Raw genomic sequence first — 23,337 nt, forward strand, 5'->3', positions numbered from 1 at the left:
AACATTCACTGCACTGCACTACACACCACACGAGAGAGAGGGAGAGAGAGCGGGCTGGCGGGCGGGAGTTGTGTTGCCATAGTAACCTACTGGAGGGTGTCTGTGGTTTCGGCCGGGGCAGAAGTGAGGGCGTACCTCATCTGTCTCTGCCGAGCGGCGGGTGGACCACACAAACTCCATGATGGCCACGAACACGGCGATGATGAGGCCACAGATCAACACCACGAAGATACCCCCGATGTTCTCCATGCCCAGACCTGGGGAGGAACAGATTAATGATGTATGCAGTTCTCACCCATGGATAGAGAGGTAATGGTAGAGCTGTGTGTAGGCACGTGCGCACACACACATAGGGGACAGAAAAAGCACAGGCAAATGTACACAACGAAATAGCCTCCACAGGATCATAAGGTCCCTTTGATACTCTCTATACAAAGCCTTAAGGGGAGAAAAGCTAAATGAACCTTAAGCGGCATAATGTCCCCACAGTGAGTATGTGTGTTGTGAAAGACTCCAGTCACCCTAGCCATAGACTGTTCTCTCTGCTACCGCACGGCAAGCGGTACCGGAGCGCCAACTCTAGGTCCAAAAGGCTCCTTAACAGCTTCTACCCCCAAGCCATAAGACTGCTGAACAATTAATCAAATGGCCACCCGGACTATTTACATTGACCCCCCTTTTTGTTTTTACACTGCTGCTACTCGCTGTTTATTATCTATGCATAGTCACTTTACCCCTACCTACATGTACAAATGACCTCGACTAACCTTTACCCCCGCACATTGACTCGATACCAGTACCCCCTGTATATAGCCTCATTATTGTTATTTTATTATGTTGCTTTTTTATTAAATTTTTTACTTTATTTAGTAAATATTTTCTTAACTCTATTTCTTGAACTGCCTTGTTGATTAAGGGCTTGTAAGTACGCATTTCATGGTAAGGTCTACTACACCTGTTGTATTCGGCGCATGTGACAAATACAATTTGATTTGATTTGATTTGTTGTGTGTGTGTACAATTCATCAATCCTGCATTCATTGACTTAATAAGTAAATCAACCACAAGAATCACCTTTGGCTCTTCCTGTTCTATTTTTAAGACAGAATATTCAACATGAAGGTTTTATGTTTTTTATCTTCAAAATGTCTCATAAGAATGCAAGTACCCTTGTTATGTCGAGTGTATCAAAACAAAGGCTCAAGTCTCACTGCTTTAACCTGAGGGCATACCGATTTATCCCATGGATGACTCAACCATAACTAGTACCAGTGTGTCTGGTCGAAAGTAGTGAACTATATAGGGATAGGGTGCCATTTGGGACAAACCTGTGTCTTACTGTGGGCTGCCTAATATGCAAAACACAAACAACATCTAGCGTGCTACGTCTTATTCTATATTGTCCAGTCTGTTGCTTGTAGCTATCTAGGCATTTGGAATGGGAGAAGGGGACAGAAAGTCCCAAAAGCAGATGTCCCAAAAGGAAACAGTAGAAATGAAAAATAAGAAACATTTCGGAAAAGGGGAAATGTCTACCACACAGGCAAAGCAAATACAAAATTTGCTTTGGCACACATGCACGCACGCGTGCACGTGCACACACACACAAACACACACAAACAAACACACCATGTAGACACTTATATGCAGTAATCATAACACTAATAAAATAAATCTTCCAAATTTGGTTTGTTCTTAAACCTGGAATCCTTAATGGTGAAACTGCCACATCCGTTTGAGATATTATAACAACAAAGAAGTTATTGCAAACAACGAACACTGTTTTTCCCTTCGAACTTGCATGCTCGATAGAACAGCAGAATATGTACTGCAATTATTTTTTTCATGTTGCGAGATGCTCGTCACCTGTGCTTCGTCAACAAAACAAAACAATAACAATGGTGGTGGTGGGGCGGACAGTGACACCGTTTTCCCCTACTGCGGAATCCATCTTTAAGGATGAGGCATAATAAACCCAACATGTTACACACATATCTAACGCAAATGGAATTTTCCAGCTGTGAGTCATTGTGATGGGAATAGAATGGGCTACATTTACCAATACACTTGTGTCCACGATTCTGTGATACCAAAAAACATTGACTTTATGAGTATCTAAGAAACAAGTGCTTGCTACTACTTGAGGAAATGTCTGCATTGTATTGTGTACAACTGTTATTGTGTACATTAGTAGTGTGCAATTCTAATGTGACTGCATAGGAGCTGGTTTGGAACAAATTAACATAATCTCAGCAATTAGTATACATTCTAATAGCAAAGTTCAAATGACGGTTGCTGGGTGCTCGTTGAAAAGATTAACGTGGGTGTCCTTATAAACATTTTAGAGCACCTCCAAGACTAGGACCTGATGGAGATCCACTCCTGGTTGGAAATGTTGTGTATTTACTAGCCTAATTCAAGGTATGCTGGGTTGTGAGGGTATGTGAGGGTTAGGGTCCTACTTAATTTCCCCACAAGTGTTTCATTGCAGACCACTAGCCGTATGTATCAAGCCTCACAGATTAGAAGTGCTGATCTAGGATCAGGTCCCCCCTGTCCATGTAATCTTATTGATTACGATAAAAAAGGAAAAACTGATCCTAGATGAGCAGTCCTACTCTGAAACGCTTGATATGGGGGGCCCCTGATCATTAGTGCTGGTATTTTGCCAGGTCTCCGTTTCGAAAGAAGTCTTCTGACCTCAATGGGACTTCCTGGTTAAGTAAAATAAAAACTACTAGCACAGGTGGTGCTGTACCCACCCTTGGCTCGGTGGTCCTCCTCCTTGGGGCACTGCCCCCCTTCCCACCACCTCCTCTTCAAGATCTCCAGCCTGTTGTTCTCTGCCAGCTGTAACACCCCCAGAGTGATCTCCTCTTTAAACGGTGAGCCTGAGGAAGAGGGGGAGGAGGGAGAGAGATAGAGGGTTGGGGAGAGAAAGAGAGAGAGGGCGGGAGGGAGGGAGAGAGAGGGAGAGTTACAGAGAGAGGGAGGAAAGGAGAGAGGGAGAGAGAGAAACAGACAGACAAGGAAGGAGGGAGTGAAGGATTGAAAGAGAGAGAGAGAACAATATTACTGTATTGTTAATTGTGTTTACTATTCATTGTGTATCACCATGTCCTCATTATTGATTTAACTTCCTGTGTCCTTGCTTGGCAATAAAAGATAGTGACTTATCGTGCCAATAAAGTTCATTGAATTGAATCGAATCAAGATGGAGCGAGGAAGCAAGAGAGGATTGGGAATAGAGAGGGCTTAACAAAGAGGTAGAGAATGTGGTGATGGAGAAAGAAAATGAGGGGGGGGTGAGGAGCGAGAGGGAGAGAGACAGAGAGAAATGTATAATTGGGGCTCTGCACTACATGTGAGCCAACTGTAACCTTAGAGGTTGGCATCCATGCTGTTGTGCCAATGCAACAAAGACCAATTATACATGTAAGTCAGAGGTCGTAAGGTAGGCCAACCAGACATATTGTTAATATGCAGTAATAGGCTAAGCTGGGGTGGAACCTGGAGAAATCACTCTCTGAACCCCACAGATGGATCTCCGCTAACAAAGCTAACTAAATGTTAAATGTCAAAATGTTCCTCCTGAGATTTTCACTTTGGGACCTCTGTTCCCAAGCGTTCCACCCCAATTCCAACCCCGGCTAATAGGGAAAGCGAAAGAGCTCACACATAGCTGGAGTCATGTAAAGACATATTTCCTAAAAAAACAAGGAACCAAGTCTGTCCATGAGTCTGTTGTTGAGAACCACCTGCTTGTGTAACATCAAGGTTGCTGAGGAACAAGCAACCGTAGCCATGGCGACAGGCTTTTTATTGAAAATGTGGGTGATGAGACCTTTGGGCTGGAAGGCAATGTAAAGGCATGTTGAGGAAAGAAAGAGGAAACATGTATCCCTAGTCAGTCCTTGAGGGAAATGTGATACTGTATCTCTGAGGCCTACTTTGATGTTTTGAAATTCAGTGAAGTCTTGGGAGACATTTTTCTTTTTTGCGATTGGAATTGTTTGATGATGGATTAGGGGATTTAACAGATGAAAGAGATAGTGGATATGGTGGGAGGCTAAAACAGAGTGACCTGTATGGTCATTTGTCCCGAGGCTGTAATATGTAGTTAGGAATCAATCTGAACCATGTGGGTTTGATGTTAAAGTGGGCCTCCAGCAAGAATATGCAAGTTTACATTTATTTTGATCTTGAAAATAAAATGAGAGAGAGGTGTAATAACATGATACGTTAGATGTAATTACACCAAATAAGACTAAAGCTCTTGGTGGTTAAGGTCTACAACCGTAACCCTTGGTGTCCAGCATGCCTCCTACCCCATCCTTCTCTCCTTCCCTCATTCTCCCCCTCCCCCCGACCACACTCCCTCTCCACTCACCCAGGGGCATGCCGATGCCGTAGCCCTTGGTGTCGAGCAGACCTCCTATTTGGGTGAGGTTACAGTTGAGGCGGCGGTGGTACTCGTTCATGGTGCTCTCCAGCAGGAAGGCATATTTAGAGTTGACCACACGGGCGATGCCCTCCTCCGTGCTTTTCACAAACACACTGGGCTGCTTGGAATGCATGTAGTTCCACATACGCTGGTACGTCTGGTAGCGCGAGTTCTGTTTATGGGTGTGTTGAAGGTTGTCATGGCAAGAAAATAAGGGTTTAGAACTTTTTGTGATACCCTGTGATACAAACACATGTACCCCCACCAAATACACATTAACCCCCATCCTTCCTGTACATCTATCTATCTATCTATCTATCTATCTATCTATCTACTCTCTCTCTCTCTCTCTCTCTCTCTCTCTCTCTCTCTCTCTCTCTCTCTCTCTCTCTCTCTCTCTCTCTCTCTCTCTCTCTCTCTCTCTCTCTCTCTCTCTCTCTCTCTCTCTCTCTCTCTCTCTCTCTCTCTCTCTCTCTCTCTCTCTCTCTCTCTCTCTCTCGCTCGCTCTCTCTCGCTCTCTCTCGCTCTCTCTCTCACCCCTGAACCAGTGGCATACCGCAGTGTCGTTGGGCCCCTCGCAACGTCTGAGCAATTAGCAGTTTTATAGCTAATCTCATGCTATTTTACACATTTTGCCATGAGGCTGTGAGATAATGTTGCAATCCCCACCATGAAGAAGGTCATGGTGGAGCCTCCTTGGATGGTGCCATACTGGATGTTTGTTTGGTCAGCCAGGTCGTCAGGCGACTCGATGGGCACCTCCATCCTCTGGACGGTCAGGAAGGCTGCCAGGTTGGCCGTATAGGAGGAGATGATGATTAGAGTGAACGCCCACCTGGGAGGGAGGGACAGAGGACAGGCATATTATCACAAGTTACATCATGGCAAAGTTAAGCCTAGGCTACTCCTGGACTAAAAAAGCAACCTATATGATCTTAGTTGTTAGTCCAGAATAGGGTGGCAGAATTATGGTAACTTTCCCAAAATTCCCAGATTTTCCAAAAATCCTGGTTGCATTTCCTGCTTTTTCACTCCTTATTCCCACCTGATTCTTGAAATCTTCCACCCAGGATTTTTGAAAAACCTGGGAAACGTGAGTAAGTTATCAGAACCCTTCATCTTTGTCCAGAAATAGGCTTAATCTTTGTCCAGTAGACCGTCCCATTGTATTACACCTCAAAGTTTTGTTCTTGTTCTGAATTCTTGTGAAGGTCAAAATGACAAATCGTTGAACTCTTTCCATTCACAGAGTGCTGCTGCACTGATCTAATGAAACGTTTGTTGATTGTCTGAGCATCTACATAATTATCAAAAAAAGTAACTTATTGTACTACTTTACCCTTTAGGTTGAACACAGTTTTATTCTGAACAGCGCATTGCAGTATCAAGACAATTCAGAGTTAACGGAGCTAACTAACTAGAGTAAGAAGTGGATGAGGTTGGGTGTAATACTGCAGCATAAGATAATTCCCATCACCGTATGACTGCCATCTGGCTGATCTGATGAACAGTAGCTTTGGGAGAAGAGTAAAGTGGAGGAGGGAAGGAGGAAGGAATACAGAGATTGATACTGTAGCTAGACACACACACACGTCCCAAACCCCCCCTCCCACACACCCCATACACACTCACCAGACCCCGGAGACGCAGCGTGTGGACAGGGCGCGGGGCATGATCTCAGAGCCCTGCTGCATGAAGCCTCCAACGGGGAACCACAGGCTGTTGCCCAGGGTGTACTGGTTCTCCAGCATGTCCTTTCGCCCTATCAGACACGGGTGGGGGTTGTACCACTCATACGGACTCAGCCTGGGAGGTGGACAGAGAGAGAGGTGGACTATGAGCTTTAGTCTTCAACATATGATTTACACATACTAGCATCATGTCTTAATGAGTGAAAAAGGATCTTCAAAATTGCATTTCACTTCTCTCTATTAGATAAGTAGATGAGGGAAAGAAGACTTAGAGCCACATGTATAACCTCTGTATAACCTGGTCCCATATCTAGCCAACAGATATAGGACCACCAGGCTGCTCTAGCTAGTGTATGCAAGTTGAGGTGTCCCCCAGCCCACTAGGTGGGGTAGTTAGCTACCTGGCGGCTAGGAAGAGCACACAGCTGACAGCCAGGTAGGCCAGCAGCATGAAGAGCCACACGGCCGGCGAGAACGGGTCCAGGAAGGAGAAATAACCGGGCTTCCGTCCCTGATTGGAGGACGAGGACAAAGCTTGTGTTAATGGAGATCAATACTGGACGGTTCAGATTTCAAACACAATGGGGCAGAGTATTAGCATTGATTGCATTACAGACTGGGCAATGTGAGTACAAGGTCGAATTCATTAGGACACAACAGAGCAAAAGGTTTTGCAACAGAAAATGAAAACAAGTTGTTTCAGTCCATTTTCTTCCATTTGGTACCTAATGAATACGACCCAGGACAGCTTGAGTAATTACATTGATAATGGAATATATTACACTACAGAGTAATGTGGTTTGTTTGTTTGTTTGTTGTCCATAAATTATAATTGCTTTTTGGATGAATCCGGTTGGGTGACACTTTATTTTAATGTCTGCTTATAAAATGCTTATAATCATCATTACATAGTTTGAATACATGCATATTCATGACTTGTATATGATTACGTGTCCTCATAAGAAATTATTTATACATGTACTGTACCCACCAATGGTACTAAATATATCCTCATCTGATAGACAGTTTACTAATGCTTAACAAACCATTTATAATGATCTATAAACAGTTTATAGGCACACAAATAAAGTGTTACCCGAGGTAGTAACAACTAAGCCATATACGGAACAATGTACAAAACAGTGCATTTTCTACTGCAGCCCTGGTCCAGCTTGAGGCTTTCCATGGACTTCTGTGTCATACTGGGGAAATTGCTTTTTCATAGCTAACACTGACACTAAGGACATGGGAAGAGCAGTGACAACTCCCACAGTGGAAAAGCACCAACATAGTACAGCACACATAATCTGTACTTAATGACAGTGCCTTACCATTAGTGGTAAATCATAACTAAATGGACTGGTCTCTGTGGTCATCTTACCAAATGGACTCTGTACAGGATGCTGATGCCCAGAGACATGAACGGTTTGGAGAAATCTATAACCTTCTCCCTCTCTGAGGTGATGGTGAACCCAGCTACCGCCAAGTCTGCTTTCTGTAGTAGAGAGGGAGGGTCGGAGATGGATAGGGCGGGGGGGTAGAGAGAAAGAGAGAGAGGTAAAGAGAGAGAAGGGAGAGAGGGAGAGAGAGAGAAAAGACAGAAAGAGAAAAATATAGAGGGAGACAGATTTAAGACAGAGGGGAGTGGAAGAAAGAGGAAGAGAGAGCAGAGAGATAAAAAAAAAAAGGATGTCAATTGGGGTTATCGAGGAGGACTTGAAAGCAGTCTTGACATATAGGAGAGCAGGAGGGGAATAGTCTTCAAGAGGGAGGTCGAGAGGAAGGAGAGGGCCGGGAAACACCATAGAGGACACAGTCATCATAGAGTGCATGGCTGATCCAACAAAAACAAGACACCAGACACCTCTCAGTTTCTTAATTACAGCTTAATTGATTAACGAGGACAGACTCATTAATGAGTTTCACCCACTTTCATCTTGCCGTACCAGAAGAGAGGGAGAGAAGGGGGTGGGTTAGTGTGTTATTTAATGAAGTGTTTAGGCAATGTTAGTTTTTGTGTGTGTGTGTGCTTATTGCATTAGTATGCATATTAAAAAATCTAGTGAGTGTGTGTTTTCATGGAATTTACATAACTTTGTGTGTGTGAGGGCTCACTCTGCATATCCATTTGTGTGTGTCTCTCCGTGTGTGCCACAAAGAGTGTGTTCACTCCACATGAATGCAGGTGTGTGTGCACTTACAGTGTATACACTCTTAGAGAAAAAGGTGCTATCTAGAACCTAAACCTAAAGGTGCTATCTAGAACCTAAACCTAAAGGTGCTATCTAGAACCTAAACCTTAAGGTGCTATCTAGAACCATTTGAAGAACCATTGTTGGTTACATGTTGAACCCTTTTGGTTCCAAGGAGAACCATTTTGGGTTCCATGTAGAACCCTTTCCACATACACTATATGACCAAAAGCATGTGGACACCTGCTCATCGAACATCTCATCCCAAAATGATGGGCATTAATATTGAGTTGGTCCCTGTTTGGCTGCTATAACTGCCTCCACTCTTCTAGGAAGGCTTTCCACTAAATGTTGGAACATTGCTGCGGGGACTTGCTTCCATTCAGCCACAAGAGCATTAGTGAGGTCGGGCACGCGCTGATGTTGGGCAATTAGGCCTGGCTCGCAGTCGGCGTTCCAACTCATCTCAAAGGTGTTCAATGGGGTTGAGGTCAGGGCTCTGTGCAGGCCAATCAAGTTCTTCCACACCGATCTCGGCTGAGCCGTTGTTGCTCCTAGAAGTTTCTACTTCACAATAACAGCACTTACAGTTGAACGGGGAAGCTCTAGCAGGGAAGAAATTTGACGAACTGACTTGTTGGAAAGGTGGCATCCTATGACGCTGCCACGGTCATTCTACTGGCAGTTTTGTCTATGGAGATTGCATGGCTGATTTTATACACCTGTCAGCAATGGGTGTGGCTGAAATCGCTGAATCCACTAACTTGAAGGGGTTTCCACATACTTTTGTATATATTGTGTATGTGGTAAAAGCTGTGTCTAGGGTTGCAAAACTTTGGGGAAATTAACAGAATTTTGTGACACCAGCTCTTTATCCATAAGTTCTTACCACTGAGAGCTACAGGTTAACCCGACGATTAGCAGACTTTGATTGATATGCATAACTTCACACCCCTTTGATTAGTGGTTACCAACCATGGTCCTAGAGAGCTTAGCAGGTTTTTGTTCAATCACAGCACTAACACCTGATTCAATTAATCAAATAATCATCACACTTTAGATTAATTGTATCATGTTTTGTAGTGCAGAGCTGGGGCAAAGCCTGCACATCCCTATTGCTCTCCAAGACCAAGGTTTTTAGCCAGGCTTCTCGTTAGTTATCATGGCGATTACCTTAGGCTGCCTTTGACTGATTGACGACCCACCCTATCGACCCACTTTTACAGCCAGTCGTCTAGACGGTGTGCGTATGTGTGTGTACATGCGTGTGAGTGTAGGCATGTGTGTGCTTTTTGAAATGTAACCTTTATTTAATTAGGCAAGTCAGTTTAGAACAAATACTTATTTACAATGACGGCTTACCCTATTGATGAGCTCTCCCACCATGCCTGTCCAGGATCCATTTGGTTCAGGCGCTCCGTACAGTCCGTCATCCACCAGCTTGATCCTGAAGGAGAACTTCAACATGTCCGACAGCTCTCTTAACATGTCCACACAGAAACCCTGGTACCGGTCGTTTCCTTGCAGCTCCTGGTAGTTGGACTTGCGCATCACGTACGGGTTCTCCTGCAATAGAAGGAAAGCAAAAGGTCATTCAAGAGCTATAATTCAAAGAAGGTGAAGGCATTTACCGAAACTAGTTTTTTTATTTTTTTTATATACTCACACTGACTTTGCTAATAGACACTTATTAAGGAAAACATTTGCTTACTATGGCTGTGAGATGCGTTTTTCTCTCTTAGCTAGCTTAAGATGAATGCACTAACTGTAAGTCGCTCTGGATAAGAACGTGTGCTAAGTGACAAAAATGTTAATCTATATGTAATATATATTTTTTATGTAAACATCCTACCAACAGTTGCTGAATATTTCTTCATCATAATTCAAATAAGGAACAGTGTATTGAAGCATTTACTAAGGGCTGAATCTTTACTTGGAATGCGTGCACATACCTGCATTTACATATATTGTAATTTCTTGCATAGAGGTCACTGGCGAAATGATTTGTCATTAAGTGGCTATATGTGACTTATTAGTCATGAATGAGATTAACATCTACTTAGCACTGACTTGATGAGGTGTATAGAACTGATATTACAAGTTACTGTACAATAAAATGATTAGTGTACCCCTGACTGACTCCTTTTTTTGTTCTTGGTAAATGAAATTAATCTTGAACACTTGAGAAATGTTGTTTGACCCAAAATGGCCAACAGAAAACCAACAGTTTCACATTCTACCAATGCAAATGTGCAAAACCACTACGTTTTTACCAATATGGTGGTGACGATGAGCGTCTTGTTAGCCAGCGTCTCCGACACGTTGATGTCCAGAGACGTGGAGTTCATCGCCAACGTGTTGTTAGAGTACCAGATCCCGATCTGAACACAGGGATGACAAAGGAAAGAGAGATGGATAGAGAATAGGGTTAAACCCATGATCAATGTTTATGTCTTAGTCAATATGCATCTAACTCCAGTGCTTGTCAAATAAACTCCTAAATAGAGCCATTCACCCCCGACCCCCCCCCATGACCCAGTGACATTTGAACCCATGACCGCTTCACCTCTTTATGACCCCCACGGTGCTTCTCCAGGATCCTCAGGGTGTAGTTTGTCCTCTGGCCTTTGCTGTTGAACTCCACCCTGCCGGTCAACCCATCATACTCCACCTGAGAGAGAGAGAGAGAGAGAGAGAGAGAGAGAGAGAGAGAGAGAGAGAGAGAGAGAGAGAGAGAGAGAGAGAGAGAGAGAGAGAGAGAGAGAGAGAGAGAGAGAGAGAGAGAGAGAGAGAGAGAGAGAGAGAGAGAGAGAGAGAGAGAGAGAGAGAGAGAGAGAGAGAGAGAGAGCGAGAGAGAGAGAGAGAGCGAGAGCGAGAGAGAGAGAGAGATAGATAGATAGATAGAAAAACATACATTTATTATTTCAAGTAGCAAGAGAAAGAGAGCGGAAAATAGAGAGAGGCGGGAGGGACAGAGGAACAGAGAGAAAGAGAGAGGTAAAGATTCAGCCCATACAAACAGACAGGCTATAGCTAGGCTTGGCCGCAGTATATTAGATGGCTGACAGTGGCGAGAGAGACAGAGAGATGTATGGCTAAAACAATAGGCATGCAGAGAGACGGAATGTGCGGCGTGGAGAGAGACTCAGGATGAATTACACCCTAAAAGAGAGGAAGAAGGAGAGATGCCCAAACGAGGAACAACAGAGTGGGGGATGGAGAGGGGAGAAAGGGGGAGAGGAGTGGAACCACTGCCAAAGAGAGTGTAGGAATGATGGAATGATGCGCGGAGAGCGAGAAAACATTGTCTGAGATGGAGAGAGATGAGGGGAGAAACAGATGGGGGGAAGTTAAGAAGTGGCAGACTCCGATAGGAGAGGAGGAATGAAGGAGGAGGAGAGGATGGAGAGAAAATAGAGAAAATAGAGAAACTACGCTGCCCAGCAGAGTGCAACAATGACGATAGGAAGAATACCATCAACACCACAATACACACCAACAACCCTAACAACAATAACAGCAACAACACCCACAAAACAAGAGCAGTAGTGGCATCAACATGGCATCAACCGAAAGTCCCAACGGTGACAGGAAGGTTATAAGACAGTGCTTCAAGCACTAACGTATAAGTGGAGCTGTGCTATTCACTAGTTAGTCTACTGGTAGGGTTGGGGTCAATTCCAATCCAACTCAGTAAATTGCTCAATAATTCAGGATTCACTTCATGAACTGAAAAGTTCAGTCACTTTTATTTCATGAGCTGAAATGCCATTCATCCCGAAAATTGACTGAATTTAAATGGATTTGTCCCGCAACCCTTGTTTCTTCTGTAGTTCAGGACCAAAGGCAGCCATGTTTCAGCTAAGCATGGAATCTACTGGTACCTGACTGTTCTGTATTCAACTACATTACATTGCTGCCTTGGCAGGAGAACGAGTTGGCTAAGGGGACAACTACATCAATAGCTAGCCAAGCTGGTTGGGACAGTGTTCAGTAACAGGTGGATGTACCATGCCATATTGCATATTTCAACTAAGTGCTGGACCTGTAGTAGCCCTTTCCTGCAGTCAAATGACTGCAGAAAATCTGGTGTTTCTATGTCAAACAGTTTTGTTATATTTCAGTCTTCTGTGAAGTATATCATGTGTAATATTGGAATGCAAACTCAAAATTGAATACATTTGAACTCTATATCTGACATGGTACAGGTGTCTTATTTTTTGTAAGCACATAACCATGAGGTGTATACTTTTCTTTCAAAGTCGATTTGTTTAAGACTACCAAGGGACACTCTACCCTGATTTAGCCCACTGCAGTAAAAGGTTAAACAATGTTACATTGTTGCTGGGGCAAGACAGCAATTAGTTGGCTTATGTGCAGGTGGCACAACTGGCTAGTTGAGACACACAGGTGAACTAACGGTTTCTGCAGTCAACAACATTACATCGTCGCCTTGGCAAATTAATCAGTTGGCTAATACAAAATGGGCTAGTTGGGACAGCATTGGGACAGCGTTGGGACAGCATTGGGACAGCATTGGGACAGCATTGGGACAGCATTGTGTAAAGAGAGAGCAGGTGTTGGTACCATGCGCAGGTAGTTCATCAGGCTAGTGCCGTGCTGCCAGATCTGAGGAGTGCTGCAGCTGAGCGGCTTCACTCCAATCTCCTGACTTCGGTTGAGCTCACGCACCGCCCCCACCACCACATGCACAGCATCAAACATGAGAGCCGACGAGAGCTGTGGGAGAGAGAGAGGGAAGGGGAGGAGGGAGGGAGGGAGGGAGGGAGGGAGGGAGGGAGGGAATAGTTGATACAAATGTTCAGAGAGAGAATAAGAAAGACGTAGGGAGGGAGGGAAGGAAAGAGAGAGATGGAGAGAGGCACAATGGTAGAGAGAGAGCGAGAGAGAAAGATGAGAGAGGCAGGCATAAATATACAGAGAGGGAGAAAGAAAGACAAAAAGAAACGTTGAGGTAGAAGTAACGTTACTCAATCAAGGTGACACTGTGGTCTGTGCCAAAGCTGTGTGATTCAATCAAACCTTAAAGGGATACTTTAGGATTTTGGCAATGAGGCCCGTTATCTACCTTCCCAGAGTCAGATGAACTCGTGGATACCATTTTTGTCTAGTATGAAGGAAGTTAGAGGTAGTTTCGCGAGCCAATGCTAACTAGCATTAGCACAATGACTGGAAGTCTATGGGTATCTGCTAGCATGCTGGCAGCTCCCAATAGAATACCCATAGACTTCCAGTCATTGCGCAACTTCCTTCAAACTGCACACAGAGACATAAAAATGGTATCCACGAGTTCATCCGACTCTGGGAAAGTAGATAAAGGGCCTCATTGCCAAAATCCCGAAGTATCCCTTTAAAAATGAATGACAACTGGTCAGGCATCAGCCAACCTGGCAGAGTGTGAATCACGCCGATTGTGAGTGACAGCATGACAATGTGTGTACTTCGACTGGCAGTTTGACCGTGTAAAAAGGAATAGTGATAAAGTCTGTGTATCAGAGGAGGCTGGTGGGAGGAGCTATAGGAGGATGGCTGGATTGGAATAAATGGAACGGAGTCAAACATGTGGTTTCCATATGTTTGATGGGTTTGATACTGTTCCATTTATTCCATTTCAGCCATTACAATGAGCCCGTCCTCCTATAGCTCCTCCCACCAGCCTCCTCTGTTGTGTATGACCTAGAAATGTATGAGTAAATGTGTGGCATTGCACGTACGAGTAAGTGTATGAGTGAGAATGTATGAGGGAATGTGAAATTGGATGTCATTATACTGTTATAGTTAAGTAATAAGGCCTGAGGGGGAGTGGTATATGGCCAATAAACCACAGCTAAGGGCTGTTCTTAGGCACGGTGCAAATTGTAAACTGTGTGGTTCGAGCCCTGAACGCTGATTGGCTGACAGCTGTGGTATATCAAACCGTATACCACGGGTATGACAAAACATTTATTTTTACTGCTCTAATTACGTTGGTAACCAGTTTATAATAGCAATAAGGCACCTCTGGGGTTTGTGGGATATGGCTAATATACCACGGCTAAGTGCTGTATCCAGGCATTCCGCGTTGCGTCGTGCTTAAGAACAGCCCTTAGCCGTGGTATATTGGCCATATACCACACCCCCTCGGGCCTTATTGCTTAAATATATAATACTATATCAGTACAAGTTATCATAGTCGAGAGTATACGGGTAACAGCACGTGGGTAACTTAGCAGTAGAGAGTACACAATAAAAAACTTGGCTGACAGTATATGAGTAAGTTACTGTAGCAGTATATGAGTAAGTTACTGTAGCAGTATATGAGTGACAGCAGTAACAGTATGTGACAGTGTATGAGAAAAACTATGAGTAATAAGTATATGAGTGTTAGTAAATAATTAGTATACGAGTGACAGTAAGACTATTTAAACAGTATATGACTGTTTGCAGAAGATATGAGTTATAGTATATGATAGTATATGAGTACGGTATATGAAAGAGAGTGAGTATGAGTATCAGTTTTAGTAACAGTAATAGTGTATGAGTACAACCACATAGAAGGTGTCAGGTTCTCACCGCTGGGCCGGGGTAAGGGCTGAGGTCACAGCCCTCCCTCCAGGACAGGTTGAGACTCCTGATGAACTCCAGGTAGAAGGGATGGCTGCTGTTGAGCATGGAGAAACCCACGATGTTGGACAGGTCATCCACCACGTCGTCCAATTGCAGCAGGGGAAAGTCCTGATTGACACAAGAGGGAGGGAGGAGCTTGGGAGTGAACATTCTGAGAGAGCTAGCTAAACCATACAGGTGGGCAAAATGTTTTCCCCCTCCCCAGTGATGTACACTACCAGTCAAAAGTTTGGACACACCTACTCATTCAAGGGTTTTTCTTTATTTTTACTATTTTCTACATTGTAGAATAATAGTGAAGACATCAAAACTATGAAATAACAAATACGGAATCATGTAGTAACCAAAAAAGTGTTAAACAAATCAAAATATATTTGATATTTGAGATTCTTCAAATAGCCACCCTTTGCCTTGATGACAGCTTTGCACACTCTTGGCATTCTCTTAACCAGCTTCATGAGATAGTCACCTGGAATGCATTTAAATTAACAGGTGTGCCTTCTTAAAAGTTAATTTGTGGAATTTCTTTCCTTCTTAATGCATTTGAGCAAATCAGTTGTGTTGTGACAAGGTAGCGGGGGTATACAGAAGATAGCCCCATTTGGTACAAGACCAAGTCCATATTATGGCAAGAACAGCTCAAATAAGTAGAGAAACGACAGTCCATCATTACTTTAAGACATGAAGGTCGGTCAATACGGAAAATGTCAAGAACTTTGAACGTTTCTTCAAGTGCAGTCGCAAAAACCATCAAGCGCTATGATGAAACTGGCTCTCATGAGGACCGCCACAGGAATGGAAGACCCAGAGTTATCTCTGCTGCAGAGGATAAGCTCATTAGAGTTACCAGCCTCAGAAATTTCAGCCCAAATAAAAGTAACAGACACATCTCAACATCAACTGTTCAAAGGAGACTGAGTGAATCAGGTCTTCATGGTCGAATTGCTGCAAAGAAACCACTCCTAAAAGACACCAATAAGAAGAAGAGACTTGCTTGGGCCAAGAAACATGAGCAATGGACATTATACCGGTGGAAATCTGTCCTTTGGTCTGGTCTCCAAATTGGAGATTTTTGGATCCAACCGCCTTGTCTTTGTGAGACGCGGTGTGGGTGAACGGATGATCTCGGCCTGTGTATTTCCCACAGTAAAGCAAGGAGGAGGAGGTGTTATGGTGTGGGGGTGCTTTGCTGATGACACTGTTGGTGATTTATTTAGAATTCAAGGTACACTTAACCAGCATGGCTACCACAGCATTCTGCAGTGATACGCCATCCCATCTGGTTTGGGCTTAGTGGGACTATCATTTGTTTTTCAACAGGACAATGACCCAACACACCTCCATAACTTTTGATTTCTTTAACACTTTTTTGGTTACTACATGATTCCATATGTGTTATTTCATAGTTTTGACGTCTTCACTATTACTCTACAATGTAGGAAATAGTAAAAATAAAGAAAAACCCTGGAATGAGAAGGTGTGTCCAAACTTTTGACTGGTACTGTATATTAAATGATTGTTCGACAGTGAGGTATGAGATAGCAGTGTGGAATAGGGGTAGAAGAGGGTAGTAAGTAAGTACATCTTTCTTCTTTTTGAAATACAGTATATTTGAAATATGGCTCTGAAAAAGTGAATTGCAGTTGGACAGCAGTAGTAACAGTGTACCACAGCGTCTCACAATAGCTGTATACTGTAAGGCCACAGTGTAGCAGTACGATATAGGACCATGGTACAATATAGGGACAGCGTTTTGGTACCGGGAGGCAGGACACAAATGGTTCTAGTTCCAGACAGTAGAGTGGCGTGCCATTCAGCTATGAAAATGAAAGGGTCATGATTTAAAGATTTCTGGTCCCTCTCTAATGTTCAGGGAACTGCCGTTTCTCCCTTGGGGGTGTGAGGCGTGCGCCCTTGTAAGTACCACAGTAAAAATTCCCTGCACTGTAGACGGGACGGGATAAGATGTAGAAAATATTATTAGCTATGTAAGTCACCTCGCACAAGGGCATGCGCTGAGCAGGGAAATAATGATGACAAACTGTGCACTCCCATCATGCATTTCAGATGAGATCCGCCGCGATAGCCGTCCATAGGCCAAGCAGAGAGGATTGTGGGTAGGGTACGGAGCGGGAGGGGTGGATAATTTAGATTGGTATGCTCTTACCATGGTGGTGAGGATGTACTTGTAAAACGCTGATGTCATCCCCAGTTCTGATGCCTGAGGGGTGGAAAAGGAGAGAGGGGGGCATTGTAACAGTGCTGATACACTGAACTGTACTGCACTGTGGGTGATGCAGTAACTTTATCATATGGCATTCAGATAACACGTTTATTAGCTTTATACACATGAGCAGGTGTTTAACATGTACAATTTTGACCTAAAAGCGCATATCTGCTATTTTGACAGTTGATTACACGTGCATACACATAACATACATGAACACTACATCTAGCATTTACATAGTTTACGGTACTGGTAGTGCCACCAGTAGACTACAGAATAGAATAATACATCATTTAAAAGCATACATATATCATGTGCCTTCTGGACGCAATATAGAGTAGGATAAATGGTACTATGTTTTATATTGCAGAGAATGACATTGAGCTGGGCAAGGCAAACCTACATAAGGATCTCATAACACATGAATAATTCATACATAGCAGATTCAGATTCATAAGCAGTGCTTAAGCATTTCTTGAATTTAATACATTCTCATGTCAACACCTTCAAGTAGATTAATTGTGTCATGGTAACATCACTATAATACAATTATCAACTTGACATAAGCATTTATGGAATGTTTATGTACTGCTTACAAATGTGTTATATATGAGTTATACATGTTACATAATTTTTTAAAAAGATTTTAAACTATAATATATAATACATGTCATTTAGAAGGACTTATATCCAAAGCGACTTACAGTCATGCGTGCATATATTTTACGAATGGTTGGTCCCGGGAATCGAACCCACTATGCTGGCATTGCAAGCGCCTTGCTCTATCACCTGAGATACAGAGGACCACACTGTTGTTAGTTGTCTTTGTGACTGGTGAGGGTCCTGACCTTTCTGAGGATGAGGTAGGAGATGGAAGCATTGGCGTCGATGATGATAGTGGCCACTTTGTCATCTCTGATCTCCTTCAGCAGGGGGGTGGGGTCCAGGCTTTCGTCCAGCATCCTAATGGACAGTGTTTCCCGGGAGATCAAGAAGCGCCGCACCAGCTCCTCCAATCGCAGCAGGCCTATGGGGTGGAGGCAGAGCACGTCAGAGGCTTAATGAAACACATACTTTGTGATACCTCAACCAAACATTACAGAGCACTGTATTGCTATTTCAAAATACATTTTGATTACTGCTACCGGAAAAAAACGTTATATTTTGCTCTATTTCTCTGTCCCCCCGTCACTTTATATTATGTTGTGGAGTAACTTTAAAACTACTTTGGTAACCAGAAGGTCACATTCTCTGTAAACCAGTATGTTTAATCAGATATTCAGGTGAGGTGTGTAACAAAGGTATAATTTGAGTTAGGAGGATTTCTGAATGTGTTAAATTGTTTCACTTTTTCCTTAAATTAATGAGGAGGACCATCCTCCTCTTCCTCCCTGGACAAGCCTCCTATGGAAGTACATGTCCACCTTTACTTCCTACCCCTTTTTATAACATTTAGTGACCAGTGAGTTACTCTATCCAAAAACTAGTAAAATCACATGCAAATAAATGTATGCATTCACTAACTGTAAGTTGCTCTGGATAAGAGCGTCTGCTAAATGACTAAAATGTAAATGTAATGACCTTGATAATGGCAACAATAAACTCTCCATAGGGTGACTGGAATTTAACTGGGCCTTGAACAGGGACCAGAGAAACCAATACAGTGGCAATGTAGCCGACTGGAGAAAAAAAAACAAGAAAAACCAAGAGAAGAGAAAAAACATAAACAATTTTGCTTAATAACATTACTCAGAGCACAGACCAGACCAGCCAAGTAGAAAACAGTGGGATCGATAAAGAGGGAGGGTGGCGTGGACTGTAAAAAGATGCATTCAGCGCACCCGACCTTGGCCCAGACCTGAGCAGTCGAATAGAGCAGCAGCTCATAAATGGAAGGCATAATCCACTCTGGAGGGGAACTGGGCTAATCCACCACCTGGACTGACTGGGCGGCTGCACTCTGTGTGCAGGGGACCCTGGAAAGCAGGAGGACTGATGGGAGGGTGATAGAGGGATGTACGAATGGCTCCAGGCTACTGGAATACTCTTGTACAGTTCAAGGTCTTTGTTGAACTTGGATTATTTCAAGAGTGGAGCATCAGACCAATGCAAAATGATACACTCTACTACTCAGCTGAAGCTTCAGGGTCATCGGCTGTACGTTGACAAGTCTAAAGCGTCAAAACATATACACAATACATAAACCTCAACGGATAGCTATGCACTACTTTAACCTACTTGGCTAAATAAAGGATTATGTGAGCATGGAGGCAGCAGGTAGCCTAGCGGTTAAAAGTGTTGGGCCAGTAACCGAAAGGTCACTGGTTAGAATTCCCGAGTCGACTAGGTGAACATGCTATCGATCTGCCCTTGAGCAAGGCACTTAACCATAATTGCTCATGTTAGTCGCTCTGGATAAGACACATAAAGCAACGCAGGGCATCTCATATGACAACATATACAATGTATCATTCCTTATACACTCTCCACACTCAGCCTTGGCACAGGTGTAACAATAGGCAAGGTCTAGAAGCATAAGACAAACGCAGTATCGAACACCCTGCACTCACACTCAACATTCGCTCAGATCAAACCGTAGAGAGTTGATGTATGGAGGTAAATTTGGGTGTCCCCATAGGAGAAACCTTTTTGGTTCCAGGTAGAACCCTTTTTGGTTCCATGTAGAAATTCTGTGGAAAGGGTTCTACACGGAACCCAAAAGGGTTCTACCTGGAACCAAAAGGCTTCTACGTGGAACCAAAAATGGTTCTACCTGGAACCAAAAAGGGTTCTTCAAAGGGTTCTCCCATGGGGACAGCCAAATAACCATTTTAGGTTCTAGCTAGCACCTTTTTTTCTAAGAGTGTACGTAGGGAAGTATCGTAGTATGGAAGTATACAAGTAGGGAAGTATAGGAACATGCATGCAGTATCAGATACCCTGAGGCATACACTCACACTCTGCCTTGGCGCATATGAGGCTGGCGGTGGGATAGCTGAAGGAGCGGAGGATGGCCCCTATAGCCAGGCTCAGGTCCTCGTTGCTGGGGTAGAGGCTGACCGAGGCGAAGCGGAGGTATGGGAGTTTGGGCGTCTCCTCCGGGCCTATCTTCACATGAGGGATCTGAGACAGCAGGCAACATAAGGCGTTATAAATGCACTTTTAGGCATTATGAATCGGTCATGGGAAGTGTTCATAATTGTTTATATGAGTATGTTATAAAGGATGGACATGTATGATAATAATGGATTATTATTATCATACATGTGTATACTATAATAAGCAAAGGAGTAAAGGAAGGGAGAGGAAGGGGTTGGGTGGTAAATTAAAGGCCCAGTGCAGTCAAAATTATGTTTTCCCTGTGTTTTGTATCATATTGTACAACAGCTGATGAAACTAACACTGTAAAAGTGTGAAAACATTTGATCAGGGATATTTCCTGATAGTTGCTAGTTGAAAATACAATCTACACAGGACCTTCTAATCAGCAGGTTTTGCATGGGTGGAGTTTTGGCTTGCCTGGTGACATCACCAGGCAGTATAAGTTCATATAGACCAATAACAAAGAGAGTTTCAAACCTCTGCCAATAACAGCTAGTTTTCAGATTACATATCTCTCCCCCTCCCCCTCGTCACTCAGACCACTCCCAGACAGTCCTAGCAAAATTCTTGCTTGAGAAATCGTTTTGCTAAAAAGCTATTTTTGTTTATTGTTGACCATTTTAATGTAAAACTATTACAGTAACGTAATTATTTGATATTGAGATAAAAAAAAAACGGCTGCATTGGGCCTTTAAGCGTTCAAGCTTTTACCCTGGACAGTATTATCATGCTCTGTCCATAACATTGACATATTCAACCCAATTGAAGTGCAACAAAACAAAAGGTGTTTTTATACTGGTATTTCATCCATAGACAACTCCAAGGTAAACAGGCTACGTTTTTTCACATTTGCATTTTCTCCCTATAGCGAGATTTTATCCCTGTTTGACTTAATCTGGCTAAGGGCCAGGTCTGAAATGTTTCGCCCCTGGGATGAATTGCTGTTTGCCCCGTACTGAAATAAAGTCTAATGTGAAAATGCCTGAAGAGATTTCCATTGGTAGATGATTGACAGCATACATGGATTATATTATTATCCGTCCCGTTGCAGATTTAGATGACGAGAGATCGTAATCTAAACATGGAATAAGACTGATTCATTATCATTGCTAGTGAAAGAAGCAGTATTAACCAGGTCAAATCTCTGCATGACCGAAGTGTGACCATGCAGGTTCAAACTGAATGAACCACAGTTAACTCATTACAGAGTTCACTGAACTATGACCGAGCGAGAGAGATCAGAGAGGACATTTCCTAGAGCGATGTTGGCTGTGTCCCAACATGAACTGTTTCCACATCTCCTCTTCCTAACATCCACTGACCTGAAAGGACTTATAACATATGCCATTTAGCAGGGGCTTTTATCCAAAGCAATTTATAGCAGTGCTACATAGAGTCACTGGTCAGTTTATTAAGTACACCAACCGTTCATGAAAATGGATCACTCCTACAGACAGTGAGTCACGTGGCCGTGGCTTGCTATATAAAGCAGGCAGACAGGTATCCAGGCATTCAGTTACTGTTTGATTGAACGTTAGAATGGGCAGAACGAGTGACAAAGGCGACTTTGAGCGTGATATGATCGTCTGTGCCAGGCACGACAGATCCAGTATCTGAGAGACGGCCGCTCTCCTGGGCTTTTCACGTAAGACAGTGTCTAGCGTTTACCAAGAATGGTGCGATAAAAAAAAAACCCAGTCAGGGGCAGTGCTGTGGGTGAAAACAGCCTGTTGATGAGAGAGGTCGAAGGAGAATGGCAAGAATCGTGCAAGCTAACAGGCGGGCCACAAACAGACAAATAACGGCGCAGTGCAACAGTGGTGTGCAGAATGGCATCTTGGAACGCACAACTCGTCGATCCATGTCACAGATGGGCAGTTGCAGCATACGACCACACTGGGTTCCACTCCTTTCAGCTAAAAACAAGAAGAAGCGGCTCCAGTGGGCAAGCAATCACCAACACTGGACAATTGAGGAGTGGAAAAACATTGCCTAGAACATGACAGCGTGTTCAGTTTACTTGAGTGGCCTGCGCAGTCCCCAGACCTCAACCCAATAGACCATCTTTTGGATGAGATGGAACGGGTTGTTCACAGCATTAATGTACCGCCGTCCAATCTGCAGCAACTGTGTGATGCCATCGCGTCAGCATGGACCAACATCCATGTGTAACGTTTCCAACACCTTGTAGAATGCCCCAAAGAATTCAGGCTGTTCTGGAGGCAAAGGGGGGTCCGACCCGGTACTAGATGGGTGTACCTAATAAACTCAAATCCAGTCCTTTCAATGATCGGTAATCATCCAGTAAGCAGACAAGTAGTGGAGTAGTGGTTTATGGGACTAAGGGGATACAGTATGAGTAGCAGTGTGAATGTGGTTTAGAGGACATAGCTAGCTCACCTCCTTCTCCCCACAGATGTGACTGACAGTTGACCCTGACGCGGGACTGGAGGCGGGGCCAATCACAGAGACCACCCCCTTCGGCAATATCTGACACACTGAGACAGAGGGGAGAGCGAGAGAGAGAGAGAGAGAGAGAGAGAGAGAGAGAGAGAGAGAGAGAGAGAAGGGTGAGAGAAGGGTGAGGGAGAGAGAGAGAAGGGTGAGGGAGAGAGAGAGATAGAGAGAGAGAGAGAGAGAGAGAGAGAGAGAGAGAGAGAGAAGTGTGAGAGAGAGCGAGAGAAGGGTGAGAGAGAGAGAGCGAGAGAAAGAAAGAAAGAAAAAGAAAGAGAGAAAAAGAGAGAGAGAGAGAAAGAGAGAGAGAGGGAGCGAGAGAGAGAGAGAGAGAGTGAGAGAGCGAGAGAGAGAGAAGGGTGAGGGAGAGAGAGAGAGAGAGAGAAGGGTGAGAGAGAGAGAGAGAGAAGGGTGAGAGAGAGAGAGAGAGAGAGAGAGAGAGAGAGAGAGAGAGAGAGAGAGAGAGAGAGAAGGGTGAGAGAGGGAGAGCGAGAGAAAGAAAGAAAGAAAGAAAGAAAGAAAGAAAGAAAGAAAGAAAGAAAGAAAGAAAGAAAGAAAGAAAGAAAGAAAAGAGGAGACAGGTGGGAGTGAGAGAGGGGG

The 23,337-nt window shown here is 43.7% G+C and overlaps 1 protein-coding gene across 3 annotated transcripts in view; it reads right to left on the minus strand.

Annotated features, from left to right (window-relative positions):
• LOC121586438 (glutamate receptor ionotropic, kainate 5-like) overlaps positions 1-23,337 on the minus strand; it is a 115,700-nt gene that overhangs the window by 3,062 nt on the left and 89,301 nt on the right. For all 3 annotated transcript variants that reach the window (XM_041903114.1, XM_041903113.2, XM_041903112.2), the window contains exons 5-20: positions 22,684-22,781; positions 20,139-20,304; positions 18,030-18,208; positions 17,122-17,175; positions 14,901-15,062; positions 12,915-13,067; positions 10,894-10,998; positions 10,601-10,708; positions 9,690-9,893; positions 7,517-7,630; positions 6,537-6,646; positions 6,077-6,250; positions 5,114-5,279; positions 4,391-4,616; positions 2,763-2,891; positions 91-257 (exon numbers count right to left, since the gene is read on the minus strand). In XM_041903114.1, coding sequence (XP_041759048.1) covers positions 91-257; positions 2,763-2,891; positions 4,391-4,616; positions 5,114-5,279; positions 6,077-6,250; positions 6,537-6,646; positions 7,517-7,630; positions 9,690-9,893; positions 10,601-10,708; positions 10,894-10,998; positions 12,915-13,067; positions 14,901-15,062; positions 17,122-17,175; positions 18,030-18,208; positions 20,139-20,304; positions 22,684-22,781 — 2,315 coding nt within the window. The remainder of the gene's footprint in view (positions 1-90; positions 258-2,762; positions 2,892-4,390; positions 4,617-5,113; positions 5,280-6,076; positions 6,251-6,536; positions 6,647-7,516; positions 7,631-9,689; positions 9,894-10,600; positions 10,709-10,893; positions 10,999-12,914; positions 13,068-14,900; positions 15,063-17,121; positions 17,176-18,029; positions 18,209-20,138; positions 20,305-22,683; positions 22,782-23,337) is intronic.

This window comes from Coregonus clupeaformis, chromosome 17, assembly GCF_020615455.1.
Source record: "Coregonus clupeaformis isolate EN_2021a chromosome 17, ASM2061545v1, whole genome shotgun sequence".
In the NCBI taxonomy this organism is placed as follows: Eukaryota; Metazoa; Chordata; class Actinopteri; order Salmoniformes; family Salmonidae; genus Coregonus; species Coregonus clupeaformis.